The 13,821-nt window shown below is 42.9% G+C and overlaps 1 protein-coding gene across 6 annotated transcripts in view; it reads right to left on the reverse strand.

Annotated features, from left to right (window-relative positions):
* Nucleotides 1-13,821, reverse strand: part of ACTN2 (actinin alpha 2) — a 107,193-nt gene that overhangs the window by 9,479 nt on the left and 83,893 nt on the right. For all 6 annotated transcript variants that reach the window (XM_075540619.1, XM_075540620.1, XM_075540613.1 and 3 more), the window contains 3 exons: nucleotides 11,002-11,110; nucleotides 8,302-8,442; nucleotides 1,844-2,026 (listed from right to left, as the gene is read on the reverse strand). In XM_075540619.1, coding sequence (XP_075396734.1) covers nucleotides 1,844-2,026; nucleotides 8,302-8,442; nucleotides 11,002-11,110 — 433 coding nt within the window. The remainder of the gene's footprint in view (nucleotides 1-1,843; nucleotides 2,027-8,301; nucleotides 8,443-11,001; nucleotides 11,111-13,821) is intronic.

Consider the following 13,821-nt stretch of genomic DNA (forward strand, 5'->3'; position numbering starts at 1 on the left):
TAATTAACATCTACAAATCCTTTGCATGGAAATACATTTCTCTTACGAATCAGACAAATAGACTCACATGAGCCATGTTGCCATATCTGCAGGCAGTTTCCCCACAATGTGGGAGGTAGAAAATTAGTAGGAAGAACCCTTTAGCTTCCCGGATATAGTTTCCTACACAATTTGTCTGCATTTAAAATATACACATTTGGGAAAGTATGCATCTGAAAACTCTTCAATGAAGTACGTTAGGGAAGCTGCTTCCCTTAAATTTCCACATGGGCTTTTGCAAGTAGTTTCCCTTGTTATCAAAATCTGTACTCAGGGGCTCCGCCAGCATGGTGGTTGCATGTTAGGCTGCAAATCACAAAGCTAGCAGTTCAAAACGACCAGACACTCCACGGGAGAAAGATGACGCTTTCTAATCCTGTAAAGAGTTACAGTGTCAGAAACGCACAGGGGCAGTTCTAGCACCGTCTCCTATAGGGTCACTATGAGTGGAATCCATTTGTTATTAGGATTTTTTATTTGATCTATGCCAACATTTATCAGGCTTTCTTCCTCAAGGAAAATCATCTCTATTGTCTTTTCCTATAAACTACAGAAGCTGCCGAATGGCAACATATTTCATCTGTGAGATGAGAAGAATATTTGGGCTGAATGAAAATCCTGATCAGGATGCAGATTTAGACTCGCGGCCGCTCCCACTGAGTCAATTCTGACTCATAGCAATCTTACTATCTAAGATTGTAAAACTTTACCAGAGCAGACAACCTCATCTTTCTCCCTCAGAATGGCTGGTGGATTTGAACAGCTGACCCTGTGGTTAGCAACCCAATACCTACCTCAGTGCCACCAGGCTCCTTGCAGACTCTGACAGTAGCGTTAATTCCCCACGTTTCTAGCCTCTTCCTTTCAACTAGACTTTATAGAATGCTCCATGGTGGGAGTCATTGAATATCTAATTATCTACTTATGGTTATGGAAAACATGGAAATAAATATTGGTTGTTCAACATGATTATAGGCAAATGCCTACCTTCCATACAATGTTGTTGTGAACTAACCTTCATAAAGCCTATTATATTGGTACTACTTTGTGATATGCATCAAATATTATTATTATGTTGATGCTTTCGGGTATCTGGAAGTTTCTTTAATGTTTTTTCTTCCTAGGAAGTTCCATTATATAAGGCAAACAGTTGACTAACTGGTGTTACAGATGAACTGCAGAATTTGTAGAATTTTGACTTACAGACAGGTTTACGGACAGAATGTGCTCAAGCAGGGATTGCCTGTAATGTAACTGGTGTTACTGAATTGTTATAGGGTAAATCATAAAGTGTCCCTGCAGAAATCAAGGAAACTGTTATTAAGCACAAGTATAAAAATGTGAGGCGATTGTTTCTCAACATGCCCTCCATTTATGCCATCGATTTCTAAAGGTGTGTTCCCCTCTCTCTCTCCTGGAGAATTCTGAACTCTTAGATTTATACCACATTAAAATGGCCGTTTGGCATCCTGAGGGACGCACATTGTGTCCTTTTAAAACATTCTTGGAGTCTGGAGGACAAAAGGAAGTCTGAATCAGTGAGATCAGGGTTGTAGGGCGGAAGGGGGTAACTCAACAAAATTCTCATGTGACAGTCCCTATAGAAGCCTCTCTAAGACTAAGACAGATGTAATCCTGAGAGAGTTTGCCTGCAGTTCCGACCACAGAGACATGTTTAGGATAAACCAGGGATGCATGGATTCGAACCCCTGCAGGAATACTTTTGGACTCATCCTATCTGGATGAAAATGTGAACTTGGCCAATGTGTGTCACCTAGAGCCCACCCGGCCCTCCCCGGCCCACCTTGTCCCACTTGCTGCGGAGCTCATCCATGGTGACGGTGCTGTAGGGGTTGCTGGAGCTGATCCGGATGTTGTAGCTCTGGATCACCTTTTCCACCTCGTTCTGGATCGCCGAGATGGACTGCCTCTCTCCATCGGCCTCCGGCAAGGTGGCCTTGAACTGCTCGTGGGCAGTGATCAGACTCTAAAACAGAGACCCAGGTCAAGAAAATACACCCGTGCACATTGTATAGGCGCCCATGCTTCCCTGTTGTATAAAGGTGAGGATCCTTTAGGAATCTCTGGAGGAACATTTTCTGGCTATTTTAGAAAAGTGATCTCATGCTCAGAAATCAAGTTCCATTAAAAAAAAGAGAGAGAAAGGCATCAAGATGACTGGCCAATAGTCATTCAATCATTTGTTATCCATTTAATTGGTAGATGCTAACCTAGAGTCTTACATTTATCTCATTTCAGTTATTCCAGTGGAAAACATGGACATCAGTCTCCACAACCCTGAGACTAAAAGGCTAGCTCGTGCCTGGCTACTGATACTGACCGCTCTAAAAAGGATCATGTTAGCAAGTCCTAGATGGCGTTGGAGAAAAAGGTGGAACAAAATTGAAACATCATAAAAGAGACCAAGCTTACTCATAGGGTAGAGACTGGTAGAAGCCCCATGACGATGGTCCTTAGTTACCTTGCAGGTCTGGAACTCACCCTCCCTCCCCCACCCTCCATGTGAGAAGAATCAACCATGTAAATGGGCAGCATTTGTTCACGAACAAAGCACAGCGGGTTAAGAAAGGGGGAGGACTGGAAACAGGGAACACAGGCAGGAAATGGGATACCGATGGTACATCGAGGGGATTGCGATAGATGAGTTGAACCAAAATGTACATGAATCGTCGAATGTAAAATGTAAACCTTCATCTACTTCACAAAGAGTTACCAAAGAACCTGCAATATATCAATAATACACATTTTGTAAAGTTCGTTTTTTGAAATGTTTGCTTTCATTCTTGTGACGCGGCCCTGCATAGTACTTGTTCTCATGAAGAGAGAGCTGAAGCTATAGGCGCCATAGCAAAGTGTGATGAAGAAATCAGATGGCGCCCAGCTCTCAGGGAAACAGTGTCTGAGTCTTCAGGCTTGTCTCAAAACAAGCAGCCGTCTAAGTGAGGAGTCAGCGAAGTCCACCTAGAAGCAGCACTCCTGGCACACCCTCCTGAGTGGGCCAAGGACTGTGAACAATGCGCTCCGAACCCGGAGAAGGGGGCTTTCTCTGTCTTATATGCTTACTGTTGCTGGGTCCTTTTTAAATTTTTTTCTTTGTTTTGTTTGTTTTTTGGCACAGGGAAGCCGAGAAGGGTGGATTTCTGATGGAAATAACTGGCTTACTGATCGTCTGGAGGGAAGAAAGGGGACAGTGGCTAAAATGGAGAGTCGACACCAAAGGATTCAAGAAGGAAGAAGAGGGTCCAAAGTTGTTGGTGGTGATGGTGGCACAACCGGTCTAGAAATGACTGAACTACTTACTGCACAGCATGCGGCGCTAATGACAGCTTGATGAAACCATGGAAATGCGGGGTTGGAGTGTCGTCTGTCCTGTAGGGTTGTTGTGAGTCATAAGTGACTCACCAGCTTAGGACTGGTTGTGGGGGCTCCGACAACAAGTAGAACTCGACTTGGTTGCTCTTTCTGATGGCCAGCTCCACATTTGTCATCCTACAAAAGGCACAGCTGCTGCTTTTATACCCAGGGACAGCGCTGGCGTTTGTCCTGGTCTTCAAACAGCAAAGGCTGCAAAAGCCTACTCCTTTGATACTGGGAGAGTGGAGGGTGAGTGGGTTGGAAAGGGGGAACCGATTACAAGGATCCACATGTGACCTCCTCTCTGGGAGACGGACGGCAGAGAAGGGGGGAGGGAGACTCCGCATAGGGCAAGATATGACAAAATAACAATCTGTGGATTATCAAGGGCTCATGAGGGAGGGAGGAGCGGGGACGGAGGGGGGAAAAAAAGAGGACGTGATGCAAAGGGCTTAAGTGGAGAGCAAATGCTTTGAGAGTGATTAGGGCAAAGAATGTAGGATGTGCTTTATACAATTGATGTATGTATATGTATGGATTGTGATAAGAGTTTTATGAGCCCCTAATAAAATGTAAAAAAAAAAGCCTACTCTTTTCTAGAAGGCTCTGTCAAACCCACATTTCGCAAACCTATACTTTAGGGCTACCGTGTAAAACAACAGCCCCTTAAAATCAGCTGTCGGAAGAGCTTACTGCCATATAAGATCACGTTACAAGTGACAGGTTAATGCCCACGTTAGCTGCGGCAACAGATCAGTTGCCAAAAGACCTTTCACGAAACACAGGTACAATTTCATGTATGGAGTGCGACTCTCAAGGCCCATGTGGGAAGTCTCAGGTCTTCCAAAAAGAAAGAAAAGGGGGTTAACGTGTGCTTACGAATGCATGCAAGAACCGCTGCCTGACGCACTTTCAGAATGCAACTGCACTGCCTTCCCCTTGCACCCCGGGCAGACCCTCCTAGCATGGTTCTTTGAAGGGAGGGGTGGGTCAAAGCTCAACCTTCAATATTTCATTGATATTTTTATTATTTTTGATGACACACATATAAATTCTATTCCGGTTCTATTCTATTACACATTGCATTCACTGTACAAGGTTATCTTTAGATAAACTGTGTCAGTTGTTAGAGAGAAACTCTCCTCTAGACAGTGACCATTGATAAGGTTTTTTCACTCTTCTACATAAGTATTTATTAATGATGTTGTTCCCTCTTTCAAACCATTTTATTAGGACCTAATCCAGACATGATAGCATTCTGTAGTCAATCATGTCAAGTATATCCATCACTGCCACAGTGTTTCAAAATATTTTCTTCCCTCTTGTACTCCTTGACGATCAACTCGCCCTTTTCCCCCACGTCCCCTGTGGAACCCGCCAGGAACCCTTATTCCAGTTACTGTTTCCAAAGAGTCACCCATCCCGGGTTTCATAGACTGAAAAGCATAGAGATCTACCTAACGGAGAGTCACGAAGGCTACCAAAAATGACAAAATGAAACAGAGATAAACTCCAATGTGCTTTACACAATTGATGTATATATGGATGGTGATAAGAGTTGTAAGAGCCCCTAATGAAATGATTGGAAAAAACCCTCCAATATGAAAAGAAACACAGAAAATATTAAAAAACAGATCAAGTCCAAGAGTATCAAAACGAAGCTCAAGCAACCAGGTTTTAACCATTCAAGTAAGATCTGTAATTTTAATCTACTATTATTGTCGCGACAATATTCTCTGTTTGATAACCAGGCTATTCTCACCCCTCGAATATTGTTTAGGGGGAACCACTGCAGACTTATGACCTGTGTACATCCTGCAAAAGTATTTTGCATGTCCATTCTCATCCATAGCCTTCTGCACAGCAGAGTCTCACAATTTAAGTTCTGATACGATTCACTCCTTTAGATTTGGATTATATAGTTTACAATCCTTGGATCACAGATGTTGGTGTGCTTCTTCCACGCGGGCTTAGGTGATGTCTCACTTAGATGGCTGCTTGTTTGAAAACAAGCCTTTAAGACCCCAGACACGATTCTTTCTGGTAGCTGGGCACCATCTAATTTCTTCACCACACTTTGCTGTAGCACCATATCTTCCGTGTTTCCTTCATGAGGGCAAGTATCGAGCAGAGTCATATCATAAAAACTAATTGTGTTTAGATAGAAGCTAGAAGTGAGTGTGAACCCAAAATGAATTCCTGAATCTATGTTTTTTATCTGCCTCTGGTTCACCTTAGAGATAACCTTATTAATTTATGGCAGAGAATCTTATCGATCACCTCCCTGGAGCATAAGAAACGTCTGTTTAGAGTGCTGATGTTTAGCCCATAGTACTAATTTTAAAACACTATTGATAGAAGGCGATCGAACACGTGTAGGCTAGCTATAATAGATGGATTATTGCAATATTGCAATAGATGGATTATTGACTTGTCCAAAATAAATTCTTACATGACTGGATACTATTTACACAAAAAATAGGAGGTGGTCATCAGGCAAAATTCATAATAATATTTACTGATGATGTCAGATGCAGTTCTGCCAGAGTAATGCATCTCTTAAGACAGTAAGTAGAGTGTTGAAGTAGTAAGTATATGTTAGTCCTCTTATCAACAGTTCAATACTCTTGATGTTGTTTCTTCTGCTCCTTCACACACCACATAGTTTCGGTCTTAAGTCCTAGGGTTACCAGTATGCTTGAGTGCAGCCTAGTTCACCTAGTGGGGATTCCACATCAGCGGATCCCTCTGGTATGGCCTTAAAGCTTATTGGGCACCTTGAAGTTCCAGGCTTCAATGCCCCAGTATTCTAAGATACAGGCCCTGGGTATCTCTCATCACCCTGGTAGGTAGGAATGCTGCCAATTCAAGGAGACCCTTGCATGGCAGCCACTAAGCATTCACCCCCCTTTCCCCTCTTCCAAAACTCTGATCCCAGCTGATGTGTGGGCCCCTCTGCCAGAGTGGCCTTCGAGCTGCCCACGTACAGATAGAGGGTGGTGCCCGGTTCATGGCACCAGTCAGGCTCTCTACCGGGCGGCCTGGCTGCTGTCTTGGCCAGTGAACTGGGTGGCCTGAAAGCCGGCCGGCCCCTATCCTGGCGCTCATTCGCACCTGTGGAACGCAGTAGTCGTCCTTTGGGACTGACCAACTCCCTTCCGCGTAACGGTTTCCAGACCCTTCCATGTCGTGAGTGGTTCGTGGTTCCATCCCTGCTTTTGAGGGATGTCTAGTAGTCCGTTGTGTGTACATACTAGCATTTTTAAAAATCCATTTTACTGCTTTCCACAGTGGTTATATGTATTTACAACCCCCACTCTCCCAGCAGCGTATCAGAGTTCCAATCCCTCCACACCTTGTCCAGCATTTGCTATTCCCGCCCACCCCCTTTTTAAAATTGGACTATGGTTATAGGTGTTAGATGGCTTCTCATCATTGTTTAGCTTTGCATTTCCTGACTGGCTAGTGAATGAGAACATTTCATCATGTGATTGTTAGTCATATGGGTGTCATACATTGTGAATCGACTATTCGGGTCCTTTGCCCGCCTCTTAAGAGGGATATATGTTTTTTCTTGTTGTGGGCTGGTAGTATTTTGTAGATTTTAGTAATTAGTCCCTGGTCTGTTGTGTCATTGCTAAATAGCTTTCCCTAAACTGTGGACTCTCATTCTACTCTTTTGATGAAATCACTTGATGTACACCAATGCTTTCTTTTTAATAGGCTCCATTCATCTATTTTGCCCACTGTGTGTACTTCCTTTTTTATATCTGGTAACCCTTGTATGCGCCCTGCGCTAGGGCCCTTCGATTTGTCCCAATATTCTTGTTGATGATTTTGATAGCTCTGGGTTTTACTTTTATGTCTCTGATCCACCTTGAGTTCATTATTATGTTTTGCCTGATAACTTCCTCCTATTTTTTGTGTAAATAGTATCCAGTCACGTAAGGATTTATTTTGTACAAGTCAATAATCCATCCATTGTAATTTTTTTCTTGATGTCTTTTTCAGATCTCTCATCATGAATACATAGGAGTACAATTGATTTCTGCTTGTTAATCTTGTATCCTGATACTTTACTAAATTCCTCAATTGTTTACAACAATGCTATTGTGGAGACCTTGGGGTTCTTTCTATATAAAATCATATCATCTACCAATTGTGAGAGTTTCACTTCTTCTATGCCCAATGGCACTCCCTCGATTTCTCGTTGTTGTTTTATGGTTCTAGCTAGGACTTCCAGCATGATGTTGAATAAGAGAGGTGATAAGGGGGGCCCTTGTTGGGGATCCCATTTTCAATGGGAATGTTTTCTGCCTTTCCCCATTGGGTGTGATATTGGCCATTGGGTTTTCATATATGGCCTTTATTGTGTTGAGGAATTTCCTGTCTATTAGATTCTGGCTGAGACTGGCTGAGATTAATAAGAGATTCTATATGGTAGCCATGTTTTCCAGACTCCCCACTTATAAGTTTCATTTACAACTTGGAAGTTTCAGAAGAACTCAGTGGGAGGCAGAAGACATCATTTTATCGATTTCCATGCTTTATGATCTAGTGAGATGCTGTAGATCTCAATACGAGCGATGTGCACACATTTGACAGGCAGTTTATTCAGCATCCAGAAGTTTCGTTAACTTTCTGGAATCACACTGAATGTGTCTATGTATTTTCAATGATATCATTCTTTATTAAGAGTAGACACTATTGGGTGCATCTATCATAATTTGACTGATGACAATTTGGTTGCAGCAAATAGTAAACACATTTTTTTAACCTGAGGTTCAGAGGTTAATGAGGGCTGTCCAGCCATATTTTTCTTTGTAAAAGACAAATATAAGAGATCCCTTTCAGTTTGATGTGAGAACAGCGGGGAACTTCAATTACCTGGATTTCCTCGATGCTGTGCACAATGAACATGTCTTGCAGGTCCTCCATTGCGCCCTCCATCCAATTGTTGAAGGGAGCCGCTCGCTTGGAAAACTCCAGATGCAGCTGATCAATGGTTTCCAACAATTTCTCGGTTCTCTGAAAGTCAAATGGAAGCGTTACCACAACGAAATAATTTAAACGTTCTTTGAAAAGTCAACAAGGATGCTCAAACAGTAAATTATTATCTGACAATTCCCCCATAATTTGACATATGTACACAACAAAAAATTCATTTTGCTCAAATGAGTAGACAGATACCCAGAAGGTCTTGAAAAGCCTTCCAAATCAATGGGATTTAATAATAACATTCAGAACAGTGCTATTTAATATATATATAATATATATTAATTGGAATCAACTCGATGACAACAGGTTTGGGGATTTTATTTTGTTTTAGTAAAGCACTTTAAATATATATAAAAAGTGCTTTAGTAAACAAAATAAAATCCCCAAACCTGTTGTCATCGAGTTGATTCCAATTAATGATGACCCCATGAACTCCATAAGGTGTTCTTGGCTGTGATTTTTTTATGGAAGCAGATTATTGGGCCTTTATTCTATGGCATTACGGGGTCAGTTCAAGCAGCCAGCCATTGGGTTACTTGTTGAGAGCAAACCATCTGTCCTACCCAGGGACCTGGAGAATTCTGTTAGATGCTACTTTTTTTTTTCATTTTTTAAACTGAGGATCATAAGAAGGTATGCATTTCATACATGCATGGATCTATTAAAAAACATGTTGAGACATGTTTCTGCAATCAGTGGATAGCTTCAAACAAGTTATCTCAGTTGTACATGTTATCTCGTTAGGGTGTCTTTAAAAACAGAGGTCCAGTCAAAACAGTGGCTTCGGAGGGGAACTTCTAGGCCAGTTAAGTTCAAGGCAAAGAGGTCAGCTAAATGGTGATGGTGACGATGGCTTAGGATTTCAATGGGGCACTTCGGATAGATTTTTCTCACAGGACACAAGCCAATCACAGGGCTTGTTATTACAAATTTAAGACTGCATTGGTGAGAAAAAGCCTAGGGAAGTTGTGTTGAAGAATGTTTTCCATTACGACAATGCACTTGCTCACTCTTCAAGGCAAGGGCTGATCTCTGAGACTGTCATTGGGAAATCTGACTCCACAGCACTGATTCTGCGCCCTCTGACTTTTTACTCCCCGCGCTCAGAGAACAGTGCAGAGGACCGTGACATGAGTGCCGCAAGCGTGCCCAGGTGGCTGTTCTGACCTGGTGTAGACTGCAGAAAGGGTTACAGAGAAGGAAACACTGCCTTCGGAAGTAGATAGGCCTGCATGGAGGATATATTAAGAAAAAATAGCTTCACGACTTTTTATTGTTGTCGAATAAAGCTTTCTTTCTTTTTAAAATCATTTAATCGGGGGGCTCGTCCAACTCTTATCACAATCCATCCATCCACCGTGTCAGGCACATTTATACATTTGTTGTCATCATCATTCTCAAAACATTTTCTATCTGCTTGAGCCCTTGGTATCAACTCCTCATTTTCTCCCTCCCTCCATCATGAACCGTTGATAATTTACAAATTATTATTATTTTTTCATGTCTTACACTGGCCAATGTCTCCCTTCACCCACTTTTCTGCTGTCCATCCCCCTGGGAGATGGCTATAGGTAGATCACTGTGATTGGTTTCTCCTTTCTCCCCCACCTTCCCTCCTGGTATGGCTACTCTCAATATTGGTCCTGAGGGGTTTATTTGCCCTGGATTCCCTGTTTTTATAGCTCTTATCTGTACCCGTGTACATGTTCTGGTCTAGCCAGATTTTAAAGGTAGAATTGGGGTCATGATAGTGGGGGGCGGGGAGGAAGCATTAAAGAACTAGAGGCAAGTTGTATCTTTCAATGGTGCTCTACTGCACCCTGCCTGACTCATCTCTTCCTTGTGACCCTCCTGGAAAGGGATGCCCAGCTGCCTACAGATGGGCTTTGGGTCTCCCTCCACGCCTATGATTTTTGTAGCAATATCTTTTGATATTGCTACAATATTGAGCAATACCTCATACAGCATATAGAGATTTTTCTCTCAACTAAAGTGGTATTTTATACATGGAAGGATAACATAAAATGTGGAAGCCCTAAGTGGTGTAACCAGTTAACAGGCTTGGCTGCTGACCGAAAGGTTGGCGATGGGTCAAGTCCACCCAGGAGGCTCTGGAAAGAAAGATCAGGCAATCTACTTTTGAAAAGTCAGCCACTGAAACCCCGCGGATAAGGATACCCATGGATGTACAATGCGAAAAACGCAATCATTGCCGATGAGTTATACTACAGAACTGTCTGCATTGGCTGGTGTTTTGGTGGCTGTCTTTTCCTAACAATGAAAAGACAATAATAAAATCCCCTATGTAGCACACTTCCACTGTGAGGAAATGGGTCCCTGTAAACGGAGAGCAACACCAGGGAGACGAGTATTGAAAAGAGAAAATTCACAGCATCTTCCTTGTTTTCTAGTCAACAGATAGGTAAGCAGCTCACTTTTCCCAAAGCCACCTCTCTAGTGAAGACAGAGGAAGGATGGGATCACATTTTCTTTAGTCTCTTTTTCCTCGACAATCTGTTTGGTCACACAATTTAATGAAAGGTCCTCTATTGGAAGATTTCATATTAACAAGCAGCTGAAAGACTTCACCTCCAGGGCCTCCCTTCTCTTCTGAGTAAGCGTCCCCAGTCTGTCCCACTGGTCACAAATCTTCTGGCACCGATCATTGACATTCACAGCGTCATGATAGTCCAGTTCACTGTTAAAAGTTAAAAACAAAGATTAGCTTTCCAAAATTACATGAGAAAACAAATGGATTCAGGCTCAGGAAACAGGATGAGCTACAGAGCGAGCTGACGTGGCAGTTGAGGGTTTGGTTAATCATTGCCACGCTACCGCTTCGCTAAACTCTGATCATTCTAAGGGGCATCGGCGACACTTTTGCGAGCCATGGATTTCCAAGCAGAGGGAAACTGCCTTCTTTCTATCCCAGGCTAACCATTTTCTCTCTTGGTTTCATCACCCAGGCCCTCAGAGAAAATTCTTATTTTCTTGAAAACACTTTAGAACGACCTAATCCAGATTTCACACCACCCGTAGTTCAATCATATCAAGCAGTGCTGCGCAATTGCTACCAGGATCCGTTTCAAAACATTTTCTGCCTTCTTGTGCTCCTTGATATCAGCTCCTCCTTAGCGCCCCCCCCCACACACCCCTCTGCTGATTATATCATTTACAGTCCTTGGATCACAGATGTTGGTGTGCTTCTTCCATGTGGGCTTAGTTGACATCTCATTTGGATGGCTGCTTTTTTGACAAAAAGCCTTTAAGACCCCAGAGGCTATACTTTGATAGCCGGGAACCATCTAATTTCTTCACCACACTAGGCTAGCACACCCATCGCTTCCAGATTTCCTCCACGGAGGCAGTAGCAAGCAGGGCCATGTTGTGAGAACTAGTCAGAGGCTAGTTTTCAGTGACTAGGCACCTATCAAGCAGCCCACCTCTGATCCGGCTGATAGTTCTCTGGGGTGTACTGTAGCCACAGTGACGGGACCATCAAAGTAAGTCCAGAGGGGCAGGAGGGGTCTGCTTTCACTGCCCCGAGCAAAGGGTACTCGCTTCACCACTGGACGGGGAGCAGACCTTTCTGAAGAGGTGATGCCTCTTCCTGACTCTGGAGGATTTTTTACAACACAGTCAGAACAAAGCCTCCCAACTTTAAGGCCAAGATGTTGACTGTAATGTTGTTCCATGAATGAGGAAGACAAAGTGATGCTTCACTATTGTTTTTCATCAGCAGACTTGTCTGTACACTCCGTTGTTCCAAAGTAACGCACCTGATCCTTCTTCCCAATCCTTCTTAGTCTGGAAGATCCACTGAAACCCGTTCAGCATCACAGCAACCTACAACTCTCCACGGACAGACGGCCGTGGCTGTGCAGGAGGTGCATGACCCAGGAATCAAACCTGGGTCTCTCACAGGGATGGTGAGAATGTTACTACTGAATCACCAGTACCTGCAAGTCTGTACATCCTATGTGGGGTCACTGTGAGATGCACTTTTGAGGTTAACATCTAATTATTTTTAGGGATAAAGCTTAAATTCTGTAAAAATGTAATCATCTGTTTAGTTCATATTAAAAGCAAGACTCGTGAAAGCGGAAAGACATATTCAGAAGACTTCTTCAAAAACAGCACAGGATAAGACAACTTCCAGTAAATTTTCTCCTAGCCTACCAAAGCCATTTCCTTGAAGCTTAAATTAATGTATTTCCTCTTTCAACCTTAAGTTAAGGCAATAATTGTTCACACCTTCCCTGCTTCCTTGGATAGTATTAACCGTGTCCTTAGAGGAGTTCATTATTTTTATTAGAAATAAAGTAGACACATACAGCCTTTCAGTAGGTAAGAAGCCCCTGCCACTTAATTCATCCTTAAAAGGAAGCAGCGCCTTTCTACGTACATACACTCTTCGCTGGACTGAGACAATGTGGAAAGGTTCAGGCTCCTCAAAATGCAAATGTTAAAGGGAAAGAAGACTCCTGAAATTAAAAACAAAACTCTGGGAATGCTTCTATCGATCCACGTCGCAGGCACCAGTGCTGACCCCCTCGGGGCTTATCTTTAGAAGATGCGCATTTCCATCTTCTAATACATACATTCCAAGTCCTGCACATAACCGCAGACAAGGAGGTCCGCACTGTGTGGGACTGGGCTCCTGTGCACTTTGAAGACTGCACAAAACTTTGATTTATTATTTTAGGAGAAGTCAAAAGGAAAGGGATGTTAATTAGTGTAGAAGGATGTTTATGGTTATTGCTTTACTATGTGAAGAAATGGGCACTGGGAATACAAGTAACATAAACGCATTACTCATAAAACTTCATGAGCACCACTTGAAACCATTTCAAGTTGCCATGGGAACTATGTTAGAGCAATGGGATTGAGTCTCTTTTTAGCCTCTTGCTTTCTTTGTGAGCAGTTGTTAGTGAGCAGCCCTTCGGTCAACATACAAGAAGCATGGTAAACCAGACAGCATAAATGCGACAAAGACAGTAGGCAAACTAGATGCGCAGACCACACGTAATTAAGTGTATACTGGGGTAGAGCCAGAGAGAGAGAGAGAGAGAGAGAGGCCTTATCTATTAATTAAAGGACTTTCTCTCTGGAAGCGTATGGAAGAAGGGAGTTTAAAACTATTAAAATACAATGATTTATTTTGGAATGTTACCACCATGTGCAGCACTCTAGCCGAGGGGCCTTTAGGTGTGAGCTTAGAATGAGAAAAGAGGAGAATGGCGTCTGCATGTCCCAGAGGGTGGCCTGGGGCTCCAGAGAGCTTGAGAAACATCACATGGAGACCTTGTCCTCCAAGAGGGAATCCCTAGGTGATGTAAAGCTTTAATGCAGTTGGCTGCAAACTGGAAAAAACAAAACAACAACAACAACAAAAACAAGAGGTACCCC

Source organism: Tenrec ecaudatus, chromosome 1 (genome assembly GCF_050624435.1).
Source record: "Tenrec ecaudatus isolate mTenEca1 chromosome 1, mTenEca1.hap1, whole genome shotgun sequence".
NCBI classification, from domain to species: Eukaryota; Metazoa; Chordata; class Mammalia; order Afrosoricida; family Tenrecidae; genus Tenrec; species Tenrec ecaudatus.